Here is a 19,283-nt window from a genome sequence, read left to right as displayed (position 1 = left end):
ATTTTTGACCATCATCCCAATAGCTTCATTATTCTGTCCTGTGCTAACCTAGCAGCAGGAGAAGAGGCCCCAGTCACACCCTCGGTGGGTCACCTTCAGAAGCCTGATCCACCTTCGGCCCTCACGGGGAGGGAAGGGACACGAAGATCACCAATCCTACCAGCCCAAAGTGCCAGACCCCCTTCGGTTGTTTTCTCCTGGTCAGGTTACATCTTTACCCCATCAAAAGATTCACAGTTGCCAGTGGAGGTCAAATTTGAAAGTTGGGTAGAGTCCCAAGATGGCAGCTTAGGGACTGGGTAGCCATAGGCAGGTTACTTACCTTCTGGAGCCCAGTTGCCCTGTCGGCATGCAGGGGCAGCTGTGAGTTGCTGTGAGCACCTCTTAGACCCAGTCCTACCTATCTGAAAGCAACATCCCACTCTGTCCCAGCTGCTTCCGATTCAGGGCACAGAAACCCTGTATCATTCTGTTTGGTGATCTCCAGACACCTGCAATCAACAACCAAAAGATTCACAGCAACAATCAACACTGAGCCCTGGAGGGTTAATGTGTTGGGACATGCTTGGCTTTAGGAGCTCCGGATAAGGAAAGGAGAGAGGAAGTCGATCGCCTTTCTGTCCTTGAACTCTATCCATGGTAAAGCCCCTTCCTGGTCTCTACTGATTCTATTTTGTTTCCTTTCTGGGCGTTAACAGGGAGAGGGCAGAGTTTTAAAAGCATTACCTCAGGATGCCAAATGTCCTGGAAAAGAAGAATGTTGGCAAGGTGGCAGCAGGTAGAGGGAGAGGAGCCTAGAGATTCCTGGCTGGCTCCTCTGGCCTGTTTGAAGTTGGCTCAGAAGTCATGGAATGTGTGGGCAGAACTGCCTCCTCCTCCTCTTACCCGCGGAGGAGAGATCGGTTCCTGGCTGGCCCGGCCAGTGTCATCGATACGACTGGTGTCGTCGTTACCTTCCATTAACAGATCACTCGACACCTGTCGGCCTAAGCAGGGCCGGGTCTGCACACTGCCCTGCAGAGCTGGAAGCTTTGACCCTCCCCATTGTCCCTGAATCCCAGGGGAGGCCCAGACACAGGCGCTGCTAGGATGTGGCAACTGGTGGCCCGACAGAAGGACTAGATTGCTCCTGATGCCTGCCCCCCACCCCTCGCCGGGGCCTGGCTGCCTCTTTGCTTCCTGCTGCCTGGCCCCTGTTGCTGTCCCGGGCAGAGGAGATGCGTCTGTCCCTGGCTGGGAGCGGAGGCAGCGTGACGATGCTACACAGACAAGAGACACCGCGAGTGACCCTGCAGTGAGGAGCCGGGGGTGAGGAGGAGCCCGGGGTGTCCCTCCGGTAGGGCTTCCCTGGCTGGCTGCCCTTCTGGTGGGCGCGCCCCCCAGACATCATGCTGCAGCAGATCCTGCATGACATGTACATCGACCCCGAACTCCTTGCCGAGCTCAGTGACGTGCAGAAGCACATTCTCTTCTACAAAATGCGGGAGGAGCAACTGAGGCGCTGGAGGGAGCGTGAGGCTTGGGAGGCCCTGGCCCAGGCAGAGGGCCTCAGGCCCCCGAAAGTCAAGCGAGGTATGTGGCTGGGAGTCACCAAGAGGTCAACCTCTGGCCTCCCAGGAGGTGGAAAATTGATTTCTGCCAAGCTTTCTTCTTCTTCTTCTTTTTAAAAGATTTTATTTATTTATGTGACAGAGACACAGTGAGAGAGGGAACACAAGCAGGGGGAGTGGGAGAGGGAGAAGCAGGCTTCCCACCAAGCAGGGACCCCAATGCAGGGCTTTCAGGGCTCAATCCCAGGGCCCCGGGACATGACCTGAGCCGAAGGCAGACACTTAATGACTGAGCCACCAAGCATGAGTGTGATGTGAGCTTGGGACTCGAAATTCTTATTCCGTGAGGTTCTGTCCCCACTAGCCAGCCTCTAGGTTTCAACCAGGTCTGTGAGGCTCCAAGACTGCAGAGGGGGAGTCCTGATGGGATGGGGGAATGGGGACTTGCTTGGTCTTGTTGTGGGAGGCCCAAATTCTGGGAAGACACTCTTGAGATCTCCGACCGGGCTCAGACACCAGTGATGATCGCTTGGTGAGGGAGAGGGCATACTCTTGACCTTCGCCAGTGGTTCTAGGATGGAGGACCAGCGTGCAATGAGGACATGCATGCTTGTCCTTCCCTTGTGCATGCCAGCACAGTGGTTCTCAGCTAGGGCCTGTGCAAAGCACCCGGCCTCTCTTCACTATTTGCAGGTGAGAGGAAGCTTGGGGCTGTGCCTGGAGCCTCCCGGGGCATCTGGAGAGAGGGTGTCAGGGAATGTCCTGCACCGAGAATGACCAGGCCCGAATGGCAGTAGCAGGTGCAGGGAAGAAGCGGAGGCCTGACCTGCATTTCGGATGGTTTTTATGCGGTCCTCTGCCCGAGGGCTGGTGCACTTGGGATAAAGATGACGTAGTCAGGACCTGGTGGAGGAGTCCGGGTCCTGCGAGGGATGGTACTTCTTGTGGCTGTTGCACTTGACAGTATGTATGGCCTACTCGTCTTCTCTCTCATTCAGTCCCCGCAATGACCCTCCTCTTGGCCTCCATATGATTGAACAGAGTGAAGTGTAGACTTGATCTGTTTAGTTTTCAATCCAGGACAAAGTCCTAGATCTGGCCTGGGCATGCAGTCTCCTTGGTGACCTAGCTCCTTTCTCCACTCCAGGCTCCCCACTGGACCATCTTGGCCATGTGCCACAGACCACACTCACACCCATCGGGACATGCTGGCTGGACCTAGCCTCTCCCTTAGCACGAATGGTTCTTCCTATTGGGAATATCCCCCTGCCTCCTCCTCCTGACAAATTCCCCAGGACTAGTCCCTGGCCCCTGGAGTCTCTGGGGGGATGCCCCTGGTGCAGGGAAGAACTTGCTTCTCTGCAGGTGCTTGGCAGGCAGCCCCCCCCCGGCCTCCCCCTCCACTATCATTTATCATCTGTTTGCCTGGCTTTCCCAGCAGTCTCAAAGCCACTGGAGCCTGAGACCATCCTGTCTTCCTGTCTTCCATCCTTTGGTCTAGCACAGAGCTGGCAGACATTTAAATCTCTGTTTTGAATGAGACCTACAATAGGACCCCAAGCGGGAGGGCTCCAACTTGGCTGTCCATCGCCAGTTCCCAGGCTGGGGCCTTCCCGGCTGGGCCGTGCTGGCGGCTGCTTCCCTAGCTGGTGGAAATGACCAGCTGCCTCTCCAGCCCCTCCTGGCCTCGGCCCTGGGGCCTCACGCCGTCCGTATGGCAGCTCTTCTGGGAGGAAGACAGATGCCCAAAAATTTAACTGCAAAAACATTTTTATGGCAATTTGTCACACACTGACGTCTACATTTTCATGTGTAAATTATACATTAAACTCATTTGGGTTTCTGGTGCAGAAGACTCTTTTCCGGGTAATTAATTTTCTGATTTATAAAGAATGGAAAAGAGGAGGAAACACATTGAGAAATGTGTGTATTCCAGGTCAAGATTTTGTCCAGATCTCGGCTCTTGGCTTCAGTCCTGCCCATGAAAGTAACTGGGTGGACCGTGGGGAAGCCTGGGGGGCTTTTGCTTGGCGGAGCTCTTGCTGCAGGGTCCGAATGCACCGTGTGTTGTGCCCCTGTTCCCGATGGGGAAGCCGTTGCCCACAAAGTGACTCAATCCACCTAAAGTCACCTGAATGCTAAGAAGTGGAGAAGGGAAGCACATCCCGTGGCTTTGACCTTGGGTCTGGTGACTGACGGTTTTCCATGCATTTGCTTCTGAACTCAGGCTTTGATTCCACAAATGATCTGTGCATGCATTCACTTGTTCATTCCTTCATTTATTCCTTCCCTTGTGCAACATTGCTAAGTGCTGACTTCGGTGAACTGGACGGAGCTGTGACCGTTGAGACAGTGGGACACAGCCGACAGGAATGTTGGGAGCGGGGCTTGGCACACAGCAGCTGCATGGTGGCTCAGGGCAGGAGTAAGTGGGGACATGCTCTACTGGCTGGATCCTCCCTCTTCCTTGCCCTTGCCGCCCGCATCCCACTCCCGGGATGTCTGGGAGGAAGCATCTGCTGTGCTTTGCCGAGGTGTGTGCCTGCCCCTTGGGATCCCCGAGCACACCTTATTCAGTCCTGGTGAGTCTGGAATGATACTTTCCCTCCTCCTGCCCATTGCCCCAGTCCTTTCTTGTCCCCTAAACCCTCCTTCCCACTGTCTCTTTTCTAAGGACATTTCCCAGCTCCTAGCAGACCTGACCTTGCTGCCCCAGGGGCCCCAGAGGGCAGGGCAGGGCAAGGTGTGCCCTGTCTTTGAGAACTTTCCTGCTATCCAGTCGTTCCTGGAGAGGATAGTAGTAAACACTGGTGATACAGATCATTCTGGTTTACAGCAACTCAGGGGCTTTGTGGATCCTTGAACACACCCTTGGGGTCCACGCAGAAATGGGCTGGGGTAAAGATGACAGTCATGGCTGGGCACACATCACTCCCCTGATCATGCGGGCATGTCTTTTCTTGTTTGCACCTTATACTTTGGTGAGAATCTTCTGATGTTCTACCCTGCCGTGGAACACACAGACCCTCAGCTTTGATTTCCCATCTACCATCATGCTTGCTGTGTTGTCACATGTCTGACAAGATTCGATGTCTGACAGGAATTAGTGCTGTTATGCTGAGGCTCTGGGAAGGCATGCTCTAACACTGTGTTCCTGTTAGGTCGAAGCCAAGCTCCTCCAACATGACCATGACCTTCACACTCTCTTCCCCTGTTAAGAGCCCTTTCTCCACAAAAACCCGTGCCTCACGTCAGGAGTTCTGGAACCTCACAACCTTCGGCCCTTCTGTGCTTGCTCAGTCATCCCTGTTTCTTGAGTGTGGACCTAGGACTCAGGAGACATGTTCCCATGGCCGCCAGACCCAGGGAGCTTCCCCACCCGGACCCATCTGTTCTGCCATGACCCACAGTTTCTGTCAGTGTTAAAGTGATTCCTCCATGACCACCTCTGTACCCATCTGCAGGTACTTTCTCTGGGAAACAGACATCTTTCCCCACCCTCCTTTGTGGCTGACGCCAGTGAACCAAACCTGCACACTCACAGGGTGCCTCCTCTCAACCGCACGGCCAGTTCTGGGCCTGCGTCTTCCTGTGTTGGCTCGCTGGCCTGCCCCTTACTCCAGCCTGGGGAGTGTTCTAAGTTCTAAGTCCCGTAGGCTCCAGCCCCCTCCACGTCCATCCCCTACATCTGCCTTCTCTCTGTTTCCTGGGAGCCAGTCAGTAACCATAGCAACCTTGCCTACTGGGCCAGGGGCCCTCCTAGGCTCCGTGTCCTCCTCCCTCCCTCCATGCCTAGAACCCTGTACTTGCCGGCACATGTTCCTCGTGCGGCCACGTCCCCTTGCTTCATGATGGCTCGCTCGCTCACTGCAACCCTCTCTTCACACAGCAGCCCAAGAAACTTTGTAACACACTGATCAGCTCATTCATCTCGCTGCCTCAGTGGCTTCCATTGTATTCAGAGGAAACAGGACCCTTCCGGTTGGCCAGCTGGCCGTGTCCCCTCTCCAGCCTACACTCCACCGGTTTGTGTCCCTCTGCGGGGAATGCGCTCTCCCCAAATCCTCACGGGACAGAGTCCTTCCCTGACCACCCACCCTCCATGGGTCCCATCTCTATCTCTCTCTAACCTCACCCTAGAGGACTTTCTTTTAAACCTTCCGGAACAACAAGTATCTTTTTAACAAAATTGTGGTGAGATACACACAACATGAAATTTACCATTTTAGGTACATTAAAGTGTTCATTTCAATGACAGTACGTTCAAAGTGTCGTGTAGGGGGCACCTGGGTGGCTCAGTCCGTAAAGTGTCTGATTTTTTTTTTTTTTGTAAGATTTTATTTATTTGACAGAAAGAGACACAGCAAGAGAGGGAACACCAGCAGGGAGCCAGATGTGTGGCTTGATCCCAGGTCCCTGAGATCATGACCTGAGCCGAAGGCAGAGACACTTAACGACTGAGCCACCCAGGTGCCCCAAAGTGTCTGACTCTTGATGTCCGATCGGGTCAGGATCTCTGGGTCCTGAGACCCAGCCACGCCTCCAGCTTGCACCCAGCTGGAATTTGCCTGAGATTCTGTTCTCCCTCTGCCCCTCCCCTGGCTCCTGTGTGCTCTCTCTCTTTCTCTCAAATAAATAAATAAGGACTAAAAAAAAATGTTGTGCAACCACCACCACCATCTAGTTCCAGAACATTTTCAGCCTGGAAAAGAAACCCTTTACCCATTAAACACTCACTCCCCATCCTCCCTCCCCCACCCCCTTCCCTTGGCCCTTGACAACAGGGCTGGTCTGCTTTCTCTCTCCAAGGATTTGCTGCCCTTTTTTTTTTTTTTTTTAATGTATCTATTTGCTTGTTTGTGGTCTGTCTCTTCCATTAGCCTGAAGGTGCCATGAGGCTGAGAGCATTGCTGGCTTCTGTGCCAGGATCTGGATATCTGGATGCGGGGGTGGGGGAGTGTAGGGGTGTGGGCGTGGATGTGCAACTTGCACACACCTGCTGTGTCACAGGAGCTGGACCGAAGGGACGAGTAGTAAAGGGTTGAGTGAATGGCTGTGTGCTGTGCAGCGTGACCCCTCCTCTAGACCTTGAAAATCTGCATTGAAAGTATCAAAGTCACAGTACACTTGTGTTGGGGGATGGGTTATAGAAGCTGAACTACGACGTCTAACAACATGTAAGTCCTGGTGATTCTGTCACCTTTTCACTCAGACTTATACCTCATTTCAGTTTCCTTCCTTATTTTAGGATTTTGACTTGGATGTGAGCTTGACCAATAAGACTTTTTTCCCCATGCATCTTTTTTTTTTTTTTAAGATTTTATTTATTTATTTGACAGAGAGAGATCACAAGTAGGCAGAGAGGCAAGCAGAGAGAGAGGAGGAAGCAGGCTCCCTGCTGAGCAGAGAGCTGGATGACCTGAGCTGAAGGCAGAGGCTTTAACCCACTGAGCCAACCAGGCGCACCCCCCATGCATCTTTTTAAAAAAAATATTTTATTTATTTATTTGAAAGAAGGAGAGAGAACGCATGAGCGGGGAGAGGGGAAAAGGAATAGGGAGAAGCAGACTTCCTTCTGAGCAGGGAGCCCGGTGTGGGGCTCAATCCCAGGGCTCTGGGATCATGACCTGAGCCAAAGGCAGATGCTTAACTGACTGAGCCACCCAGGCACCAATTCTTAGTGTATATTTGCCTCTACCTTTTTTTTTTTTTTCCCCTAGCTTCTTGGTACCATATTAAAGAGCATATGCTGTTTTAAAATTTATTTTAGGGGGTGCCTGGCTGGCTCAGTCAGAAGAACTTGTGACTCCTTATCGCAAGGCTGTGAGTTCGAGCCCCACTTTGGGTGCAGAGATTATTTAAATACATAAATATTTTTAAAATTTAGTTTTAAAAATGTACTGGAACCCTTTTTATCTATCTTTATCAGGAGTAAAACATTATATGCTGAGGATGAGAAATATAAGGATTTGAAAATATTTTTCTTCATGATTTTCTTGGTATAATCAAGAAATTTTAGATTGATTTTATTTACCTTATTTGACCTTTCAAGATTTACATCTTCTGCTTATAGTAGGGGTTTCTTAGTAAATCATAATTACAATAATTACTTGGACATTAACTCCACATTGTACCAGTGTCATTACTCCCTACATTTTCTTTTTCCTCTGAGGGGAAAGTGATCAATGTTTTATTCCCCCTTTGTCCCTTTGCACAAATGATTTGGCCAGCCCAGCTGCATACCCGTCACTGTGGGCCTCAGCATGTCGCACTTAAATGTCAAGGGAAACCTGTACTTGACACTGTCTTCTGCTGCATCCGTGTTCTTGCTGACATAACGTGGTGGGACATGGTTGACCTTGCCATGTTGACTTCTTCAACCTCCTTCTTGAATTCCAACAGTTTTTCAGTTGATACTCTGGGGTGACGTTGGAGGCCATGACTTCATAGGATCATGGCTGGTAAGAGGAGAGGATGCCCCGGATTTCTGGACGAGAGTTGGAGCTGTTGTTCACATCCCCTCTCCTGGTTACCAGGGACAGAGGGTCTAGGACAGTGCAGTGGGGGAGGGGCTGGAGAGACTATTGCTGGAATCTCCCCCTTGGTTTCTCACAGTGCCTGCCATTAGTGCCCCATTCCTTTTGTTAAGAAAATATTTCCGGGGCACCTGGGTGGCTCAGTGGGTTAAAGCCTCTGCCTTCGGCTCAGGTCATGATCCTGGGGTCCTGGGATCGAGCCCCGCATCAGGCTCTCTGCTCAGCGGGGGGCCTGCTTCTCCCACCTTCTCTCTGCCTGCTTCTCTGCCTACCTGTGACCTCTGTCAAATAAATAAATAAAATCTTAAAAAAAAAAAAAGAAAAGAAAATGTTTCCTGTCAATATGCAAATACTCAAGGAACAATTCTGGGGAGGGGAATGTTTAGTTTTGTTTCAGAGAATATATGTGATGAAGAGAGGAAAGGAGTCTGGGGTTGAGGCTGGGTGTCCAGACTCTTGTGGGGGACTCTAATTAGTTTGATTAGTTTACTCAGGACACCGACTAGTTTAATTAGTTTACCTCCGGGTAAACAGGAGGCAAAAAGTCCCTCGTGGCACGGTAACTGGTGAACGGGGGCTGAGCGTGGGTCTGAGGGGTCAGTCAGGGTGGCGGATGCGCAGCGCGGGTGGAACCAGCTTCTGGGCACCCAGAAGTCAGGCAAGAAGAACGTCATGAGAAGTGTGTGTGTGGTGGCAGGGCTGTCCACCTGAGCACAGAGAGCTGTCCTAGCTCCCGTGACTCGCAGATCGGCCCCCGCCGCTCACGGGCTGTATTTGGGGGCAGACAGACCGTGCTCGCTCTTCCGGATTCTCACACCCAAAGGGATGCTCTATGAACTCATTTTCTGAGGTGCTCAGGGGTGGGAAATAACAGTCGCCGATCAATTCTTCACCCTTGGGTTGGGTCGATGTTATTTTCAAAATGCCTCTAGCATGCTGGAATGGAACCGGGTCACCTGGATTTTCTTCTTGGCTCCATTTTGACCTTTGAAAGTCACCTGTGCGGTGGGAATAACCACCCTTTCTCCACTGGGAGGATTCATAAAGCTTTTTCAGCAAGTGGGAAGAGCTCCTGCCACACGTGGGGCGCTTAAGAGCCCCGTCCTATTTCTCTCCTTCCTTTCCTCCCTCTTCCCTCCCAACGCTGGTGGCAGATCCTCTAGGGATGGGCTCAGCCTCTTCCTGAGAGCTCCGCCACTAGACCTGTGGTGGCTGCGGGACCAGCTGCCTCATGGCCTGGCCAACCTCGGCTTTTCCAGAGTCTCCATCTTGGGGCCGTGGAGCCTTGCCTGTGTCTGTCAAATCAACCCTTCTTGTGTGGTTTGTTTTTTAGGATAAATTGGAGGAAATTCAGTTGTTTCACTAGAAGCTACTTTTGGTTCTTGGGATGCTGATAAGCACCTTTCCAATGGATCGGGCCAAGATGTGATATGGGGGATGCAGGACTGGTTTGTGGGGAATTGCTGTGATCTGCGGATAGTGGGAGGCATGGCATGTGTAGCCTGGGACCACCCTGTTTGTGACTGTGTGGCTGGGCGTGGGGCCTTGTCCAGGGCAAGGTAGTGGAACAAAGGCTAGGGTGCTCTGAGAACCATGTGTGCATGCATGTGTGTGTGTGTGAATGGTATGCGTTTTGCTGGTACTTTGGGGCATGGAGATGGGGGCTGGGGCCAGACGCTTCCGTTCTACCTGCCTGGACTGAGAGACGCACCGTGAGCCTTCCACCAGCTTTGAGGACTTGTCTAATGGGGCCCTACTTTCTGGTTTGCTAGCCTCCGTGTTCTGCCTCTGCATGGCAGACAGCAGGGTGGGATGGCTGCACTGGTGAGTGAGCTCCTGGGGGTAATGTCATCTGCAGTGGGGGAGGGGTTTCCAAGTGGCTGTGAGAAGGTAGGAGCCACTGTGCCACGTTCTGAGCCAGCATTGCATGCACAGTGCTGGCTGCGGGGGCCTCTGGTTCCTTTACAGCCCACCACCTTGGCCCCTTTTCCTTCCCGCCTCTCCTAAGCCCAGCGGTATGGTGCTGACTGAGGCAGCACCGCCTGGCCAAGGACACCGGGGTCCATGGCTCTCCATGTCCTGTATCACCACTTTTAGAAAGTGGAAAGTCCAATGTCACTGGTAATCCACACCAGTGCGCATTAGAACAGGAAGATAGGCAAATATCAAAGAAGTCTGCAGGTTCCCAAAGAGCCAGGGCCCTCTGGGATTGGGCAGGTAAGAGGCGGGCCAGGGGTCAGTGGCCCAGCAGAGAACTTGGCTTTCTGAGTAGTTCCTTGTCCTCTCCTGGCGGCTGCCGAAGCTCAAGGACTTTGAGCGGATGAGTCTTGGTCAGCTCTGGACGGACGGCAGCCCTGCTCATCCATGCTGCAAAGGGGACGCCTGGGGAGCTGTGCTCAGGTTTAATTCCTCTCCCCTTGCCACGGGGTAACCATGCCTGCCACCCCCCTGCTTCCCTCCCTCTCCACCTCCCTACTTCCTGTTCCAGGTGGGAGGTAGTTTCTGAGAAAGGCCAGCAGCTGGTATCTCGTGGCTCCCTGTAACCCGACCCCCGGTCTCAGCTGGCTTAGGGTAGCTGCGTACAAGGAACAGGTTGCAGACGGTGGCCTGTCCCTCAGCGCATCTCTCCGAGCAACTGGTATTACTGCTTTCCAGGGTTTTCTCACATGAAAATTAGCATAGCTTCTTAGGGTTTTCCAATTCGGAACCAGATTTTGCATTCGACTTTGGGGTCTAAATTCTTTGGGGGGGCATTTTCACACTGATTTTTCTGAGGATCTTGCAAAATTACATGACTTTAGGCTTCAGGAACATTTATTTAATTTAATTAATTTATTTTTAAATATTTATTTATTTTGGGGAGCGGGGCAGAGGGAGAGGGAAAGAGAATCTCAAGCAGACTCCCCACTGAGCATGAGATCGCAACCTGAGCCGAAATCAAGTGCTGGATGCTTAACCGACTGAGCCACCCAGGTGCCCCTGGGGTTATTTACTTTTGTCTTATCATTTCACTCATATGTTCATTTTCTGGCCACCACAGTTGGGTTCTAGCAGCCAGACTCTGTGAGATGCTAAGGATTTAGGAAGTTGGTCTGTGCCCCTGGTACACGTGTACCCCTTCATTTTACAGATTAAGTTATTTTGTGCCTTACGTGTTGTTCCAGATAAATATACTGGGCTGATAACGAACACCAGTGAGACTGGGGCCCAGAGATCTCACTGGCACATTGACTGGGCTGTGTCTGAACTGAGGGGAGGTGGGGTTGATTGTGGGGTGTTGAAGATTTCCCAAGAATAAGGACACCAAGTCCCAACATACACGGGGCATTGTGGTCTTGGTGGAAGATCTTGGATTTGTTTCTTATTCTCCCAGGAGAGGCAAGCCTTCTAAGAGGATGTGGCATGGAGCTTGGGGAGTCGGGGAAAAGTCATTTTACATTCACAAGAGTAGTTTTATTTTTAACTTCTTCTTCTTCTTCTTCTTCTTTTTTTTTTTTTTACAATTTCTTTTTCTTTTTTCTTTTTAAAAATTTTATTTTTTCAGTGTTCCGAGATTCATTGTTTATGCATCAAACCCAGTGCTCCATGCAATACGTACCCTCCTTAGTACCCACCACCAGGCTCACCCAACCCCTCATCCCTCTCCCCTCCCAAACCCTCAGTTTATTTCTCAGAGTCCACAGTGTCTCATGGTTTGTCTCCCCCTCTGATTTCCCCCAGTTCACTTCTCCTTTCCTTGTCCTAATGTACTCCGTGTTATTCCTTATGCTCCACAAGTAAGTGAAACCATATGATAATTGACTCTTTCTGCTTGAGTTATTTCACTATCATAATTTCTTCCAGTCCCGTCCATGTTGATGCAAAAGTTGGGTATTCATCCTTTCTGATGGAAGCATAATATTCCATTGTATGTATGGACCATATCTTCTTTATCCATTCGTCCGTTGAAGGGTATCTTGGTTCTTTCCACCGTTGGGCGATTGTGGCCATTGCTTCTATACACAATGGGGGTACAGATGGCCCTTCTTTTCAACTTCTTGAGGAACCTCCATACTGTTTTCCACAGTGGTGCACCAGCTTGTGTTCCCACTAACGAGGCACGAGGGCTCCTCTTTCTCCCCAGTCTCTCCAACACTTGTTGTTTCTTGCGTTTGGACCCATAATATCTTGATTAAATGTTGACATTAGTGCCCCCTTTGTTTTTATTTAAACACTACATACCCAGTGGAGACCTACATTAATGCCTTCCTAAAATTTTATTCCCCCATCTCTCTCCCAATATACAACCCTTATTAAATTCAATGCACATCATGCTTATATCCTTGCCATTCTGTGATATATATTTCGTATTCACTATGTTGCTTAATCATTATATGAATGACATTATGCTATATGCAACCTGAATTTAATTTTGTGGTTCTGCATTTTTAAAAGGCATATATTTATGTTGTTCAAATGTATTTATTTTTCTTGCTATAGGGTATTACATGATAAAAAACATATCATGATTTATTTGTCCATTTTTCTTTATTGGGTATTTATGTTGTTTCCAATTTTTCATATTTTGAACAGTGTTAAATTTGAATAATATTTTCTCATTCGGTTTTCTCGGGGCACATTTGAAGGAGATTCTGTAAGTTATGTACCTGAAGTACTATTCCTTAGTAATGATGTATAGCATTTTCTGCTTAACTGAATGTTACCAAAGATCTTCCAAGTGGTTGTATCAGTACCTTGTATCATCAGCAATTTATAACAATTATTGTTGCTCCATATCTTTTCCAACACTTGCCTCATCAGACTTTTTACAAGATTCTTTCCAATCTTGTAGGAGTGAAATGATTGTTCATTCTTGTTTTTATATGCTTCTGTCTAATTAGTGATGAAGTTAAGTCTCTTTAATATGTTAGTTTACTGTTTATGTTTCCTCTCCCGTGAAATGTCTGTTCATATCAATAACCCAACAGCAATGTGTTAAGCTCGAAGAACAGAAAATCCAATCTCCAGGGATTTTCCTAGGTAGGGTTTGTTTTCCACCTAAGCAAAAAAAAAAAAAAAAAAAAATCTAGATATAGGCAGACCAGAACTGGGTTATTGGCTCTGTGATGTCATTAATATTGCTGGTTCTTCTTTTATGATCTTAGATGGTAGCTTAGTATATTGGGTCTTCAGGTAGTTCTTGTGGTTTTTTTTAGCATCATGTGAAGAACAGGGGGAGGAAAGACTAGGTGTTATCTGTATCAGGACAGCAAACCTTTCTCACAGCCCTCTCACTACCTCCTACCTATAATAATTGGCCAGAACTTGGTCACATGGCCACCTTCCCCTGGAAGGGAGACAGAAGATGAGAACTTCAACCAAAGAGTTTTGATTAAACTCTGTATACTAAAACAAGGAAGCAATGGAAGGAGGGTAGAGGGCTAATTGGTAGGTAATGGATGGCATTTGGGACACCGTCTGTCGCCTTTTCTTCTGTGGGGTTATTATTTTCTTATTATTTTATAAGAATTCCTTGTATATTCTAGATAAATATCATTATTTTTAAATATTTTATTTATATATTTGAGAGAATGAGAGTGTGAGGGAGCAGAGGGTGAGAAAGAATCTCAAGCAGACTCCCTGCTGAGCCCAGAGCGGAAACCAAGTCAGACACCCAACTGACTGAGCCACCCAGGTGCCCCCATTCCAGATAAATAGTTTTTTTTTTTTTTTCCAGTCAAGATTCTGTAAAAAAATTAAGCCCCGATATTTGAACAGTGATTCTTGAAGTGTGGTCCCTGGATTCCTGGAGGCGTGAGACTCTCCACATCAACAAGGTTAAAACTGTTCTCACAATAATACTGACGTGTTCTCTGACCTACTCACCATGTTTACACTCGTACTAATGATGCGAAACCAAGAGCGGGTGAATCTGCTGGTACCTTAGGAGCAGTAGTCGTCGTATTTTTTCAGTCACATATCACTCCTCAATGAAACAGTAAGCCTCGTTCATTTTATTGTATGACAAAATGGGAACTATGCATAGAGCATTTCTGCTGCATATTCGAGGAGGATGAGCATCTGCAGGAAAAGCGCTGTGGGATTTCTAAAGTCACGTGCTGCGCTAGCCTCTTTATTCCTAGAATCCCATTTTTACTTGAAGGAAGACTGACAGACAAGCTACGTCTTTTGTAAGACTTGGGTATTTGGAAATGAATAAAGTGAATCTGTCACTTCAAGAAAAACAACCGATGGAATTTATGCCGATGATAAAATCCCAGCTTTTAAGAAAAAATTAGAATTTTGGGAAGACTTCTGTCACTAACAGCTTATTAAATTCCTAACACATAAAGGCTTTTCTTATGAGATTCATAGTGATATTAACAAACACGATTTTCTGATATTATAAAATAAAATGTGTGCACATTTGGAATATTTGCTTGACTCCGTGAACTAACATTTTCCAAAGGACCAATGGATAACGTTGGAAGATCAGGCGTTAGTGCATAATTCATTTGAAGCACAGAATAAACCAATGAATTTTTATTTTATTTTGCGTTTTAAAATTTTAAATTTTTTATTTTGAAACAACTTTAGACTTAGGGAAGAGTTGCAAAGTGGTTCAGAGAATTCCACATAGCCTTCACCCAGCTTCCCTGAATGGTAACATCTTGTGTTACCTTGGTCTATTGATCAAACCTAAGAAATTAACATGATCGATGAGTTCTAATATAACAAACTATAATAAATTCAGCGACATTTTTTCAGGGTATATCACAACTGGCTTTTAAGAACTACCATTTGGGGACGCCTGCGTGGCTCAGTTGGTTAAGCAGCTGCCTTCGGCTCAGGTCATGATCCCAGCCTCCTGGGATCGAGTCCCACATCGGGCTCCTTGCTCGGCAGGGAGCCTGCTTCTCCCTCTGCCTCTGCCTGCCACTCTGTCTACTTGTGCTCACTCTCGCTCCTCTCTCTCTCTGACAAATAAATAAATAAAAATAAAATAAAAAAAAACCTAAAAAAAAAAAAAAGAACTACCATTTGTTTGAGTTTCACTGTAGTATCAAAGAAGATTATTAATAAATATCTGAAAAATTATCAATTTTTTTCTTTTCTTCTCTTTTCTAACTATATATCTGTGTGAAGTAAAAAAATTTTATATACTTCAACTAAAATTATGTATTGCAACAGAGTGAATGTAGAAGTGACATGAGAATCCAGCTACTTTCTATTAAGCTGAACATCAAATAGATTTGCAAAAATATGGAACAAGGCCACTCTTCTGATTAAATATTTTTGTTCTAGAATATATAGCCATTTTTCATAAAAATGTCATATATGGTAGTAAGTAATGGATTTGCCGTTATTTTAAATAAGCATTAATTTTTTTCTGGTTTTAGTTTTGAATATGGTAGATATTAGTAGACATGACTCAAATAAATAAAATGATTTGAGTTACTTAATATTTTTAAAGAATGTAAAGGGGTCCTGAGAGCAAATTACCCGAGAATAGCTTCCCTAAAGGATCCGTTGTATGTAATGGGTTAACTTTTCTACAATGCATTGAGGCCAGTACTATCTATGTACCATCTTTGGGAGAACTGAGAAAAATCGTCATTCAAATTACGTTTTATAGAGCTTATAGGGTCTCACAGGAGCCCAGTAGGGAAAGCTTGTTGTAGACATTAATAAGTTAATAGATGTAAAATATGTTGAACCGTGATTAGCAGATAAGCCCTCTGTAGATGTGAGCTGTTATTATTGCTTTAATTAATTCCTGCAATCATTTGACAGTTATGTGTACTCAAATATCTTCTCTCTGCTGGTGGCCTGATTTTTAATTGTCTTTATGGTGTGCCTTTTTGTGTAGAAATTTTAAGCTTTAATCTGTGTTCAAATTTATCAACACTGATTCTCATAGTTCATTCTTTTTAAGTCTCATAGAAGAAATTCTTCCCTTCCTCAAAGTTATAATGATGTGCGTTTATATTTCCCTCTAAAAATTTCCAAGTTTCCAAGTATTCCTTTTCACCAACTCATGAAACCACTCTTGTTAAGATAACCATGACCTCCATGGTGCCAGATTCAGTGGCTGGTCCTCTGTCTTCAATCTGTTGACCCATGAGCAGCCTTTGACTCAGTCGATGTTTCCTTAATTCCTGAAATTCTTTCTCCCTTTGGCTTCTGGGATAGAGCTCTTTTGGGGTTATTCTCCTGCTCATAATCTTCTTTGGGGGTCTTCCTCCTAAGTGTTGAAGTGACCTGGACCTCCAACTTTGCACCTCTTCTCTCTTCTAACTATCCTCACGTTCTCTTTGTTCTCATCTTGTTTTGTGGCTTTAAATATTTAAACACTGATGGTATACATTTCCAAAAATGTATATCTTAATTCTAGCCTCTCCTCTCAACTCTGTTTTATTCAACTCCCTCTTGGATGTCTAATAAGCATCTCAAACTTAATTTGGCCCAAACAGAATCACTGATTTCTCCAAGTTGTTTCTTCCATGGTGCCAAACCCATTCATTCTGTTGTTTCAGCTTGGAATGTTGGACTTTTCTCATTCTCTTTCTTTCACAGTTCGCATCCAGATTTTAAGCAAATTTTGCTTTTTCCTTCAGAATATGTCCTAAACCTTAACCATTTGGCACCTCCTCCCACTATGGTTGGGGCTGCGGCTTCTCCACCTTCCTTCCCACTCTCCTTCCTGCCCCCTTTGTAGCCACAGTGGCCTCTGCTGTCCTTTGAGCTCACCAAGCACATCACCAGCCCCTGCCTCAGTCACGATCCCGGTCAGGCTCCTGCCTTGCCCGGAGAGCCTTTGTTCCTCCTCACCCTCTAGGAGTCACATTCCTAGTGACCCCTGTTTGCTTCAGGACCAGGTGGCGTCTAAGGCTTCAGCACTGCTCTCTTCTTCATGTTCCTGTTTCGTATAGATTCCCAATACAATTTCTTGTATTCCTATGCATTTTGTCTTGCCATTTTGTATCTATTATTGTTACGTGTTCGGAGAAGAGATGTGCATCTTTACTGGGACATCCGAAAGAAAAGCCTTTATGCCAGTAATTTTTCTTGTGAGCTCACTGTTATGTGTGCTTATATTTTTTGGCTACATTTCCCCTTTATGTAATATGTAATTGCAATTTTGATTTTTTCTGTGATTCATAGGTTATCTAGGAGATACTTTCTTTTCTTTTTTATGTTTAAGAGAGAGAGAGTGAGAAAGCATGAGCAGGGTGAGGGAGGTGCTGGGGGAGAGGGAGGGAAGAGACACTCTTAAGAGAATCTTTAGCAGGCTCTAGGCTCAGCACAGAGCCTGATGCGGGCCTGGTCCCACTACCCTGAGATCCTGACCTGAGCTGAAACCAAGAGTCGGTCCTTTTTTTTTTTTAAATTTTAAGATTTTATTTATTTATTTGAGAGAGTAAGAAGAGATAGTGAGAGAAAGCACGGACTGGGAAGAGGGGGGAAGCAGGCTCTTCACTGAGAAGGGAGCCCCATGGGGGGCTCCATCCCAGAACCCTGGGATCATGACCTGAGCTAAAGGCAGATGCTTAACCGACTGAGCCACCCAGGAGCTCACTAGGAGATATTTTCTTAAGTACTAATTTATTAATGGCTTTTAAAAATGGTTATTTTCCTATAAATTTCTTATTTTCTAATTATTATTAGAGATTATGGCCTATAAATTTTTTGTCATAATTGTGGGCTCAAAAGGAAAAAAAAAGTGTAGTCTCAAAGCTTAAGGAATAAGGTTCTGTAATTGTTAAATACATTTTTTCACAATATTATTCAAATCTTCAATATTATTAATTTTTAAAATCTGTGTGATCCACCAACCTCTGAATAAACACAGTAAAATTCCCCACCATATATACACTTTCAAATTCTCCTTGAATTGCTAGGAGTTTCTGTTTGATGCAATTTTCTGCTATGTTGTATCAAGTTTTATGACTTATATTTTCTTTGTGGGGTGTATTTTTGTTGTCACACAATATTCTTTTTTGTCTTTTTTTTTTTTTTAAACACATTTGTCCTTGCATTTGCTTTGCCCAATATTGCCACTCCTGCTTTCTTTTTGCTCACCTTTGCATGGTCTACTGTTGCCTAGCTCTTTACTTTTAATGTTTTTCTTGTAAAAAAAAGAGTGTTTTAAAAAATATTTACTCATTTATTTTAAAGAGAGAGAGAAAAGGCACGTTTGAGAGCATGAAGGGGGGAGGCGGAGAGGCAGAGAGAGAAGCAGACTGCCTGCTGAGCATGGAGTCTGATGTGGGGCTCGATCCTAGGATCCTGAGATCATGATCGGAACCAAAGTCAAGAGTCAGATGCTCAACCACTGAACCACCCAGACGCCCCCAAAAGTGTATGTTTTATTTAAATAATGCACCGTTAGATTTTATTTTATTTATTTATTTTAAAGATCTATTTATTCATTTGAGAAGGGGAGTAGAGGGAGAGGGAGAGAGGATCCTAAGCAGACTCCATGCTGAGCATAGAGCCCAATGCAGGGCTCAATCTCATGAGCCTGAGATTACAACCAAGGGTCGGATGCTTAACCAACTATGTCATCCAGGTGCCCCTAGATTTTATTTTTTAATCCCATCTGACAGCCTCAGAATTTTAACGGAAGAATTAATTCTGTTCATGTTTTTGTGTTAGAGAATGTACTTAGGGTTTAGGGCTTTGGTGTTATTTTGTGTTATCAGAATCCATTTGGGATGTGCTTGACCTGACATAATGGAATATCTGGCAAATAGTTGCTTAATTAAATCAACATTTCATGTTTATATTATCACATTTCATTTGATAATGGTACAACTGTATTCTTCAAAGTTCGTTATTTGTCTCAGATGGTGAGGCCTCTGGAGGTCCCTGCATGGCCAGTAGGAGCGTAGCTGCTAGGGAAAATCATCAAGGCCCCGCCTCCTTCTCTCTTTGCGCTTCCTGGCCCTTAGCTGCGGCTTTCTTCCTCATGGTGGCAAAAGTCTTCGGGCAATTACTGGCTTCATGTCTTCATTCCAGGGAGGAGGAAGGAGGAAAAAAAAGAAGAGGGGTGAAGGAATTTTTCCTAAGGAGGCTTCCCTTTCGGTTCAGAGGGGGAAAGCCCTTTACTGGGACTTCTGCTTACATCTGCTTTGTCAGAAACCAGGGACATTTGGTTTCTCCTAGATTGATCCCTTGCTAATTCTACTTGCCCTTTGAGGCTGGCATAGAAACT

General features: G+C 46.4%; 1 protein-coding gene across 3 annotated transcripts in view; it reads left to right on the top strand.

The window, feature by feature from the left end:
- Positions 1-1,388: 1,388 nt before the first annotated feature.
- The window catches only part of SH2D4B (SH2 domain containing 4B), a gene marked incomplete at both ends in the record, with an annotated part of 78,760 nt that continues 60,865 nt past the window's right edge, over positions 1,389-19,283 (top strand). For all 3 annotated transcript variants that reach the window (XM_080823050.1, XM_080823049.1, XM_080823051.1), the window contains one exon: positions 1,389-1,572. In XM_080823050.1, the coding sequence (XP_080679176.1) occupies positions 1,389-1,572 (184 nt within the window). The remainder of the gene's footprint in view (positions 1,573-19,283) is intronic.

The sequence above is a fragment of the Martes martes genome (genome assembly GCF_963455335.1).
Source record: "Martes martes genome assembly, chromosome: 14".
Classification (NCBI taxonomy): Eukaryota; Metazoa; Chordata; class Mammalia; order Carnivora; family Mustelidae; genus Martes; species Martes martes.
This window is presented reverse-complemented; position numbering and strand designations above follow the sequence as displayed.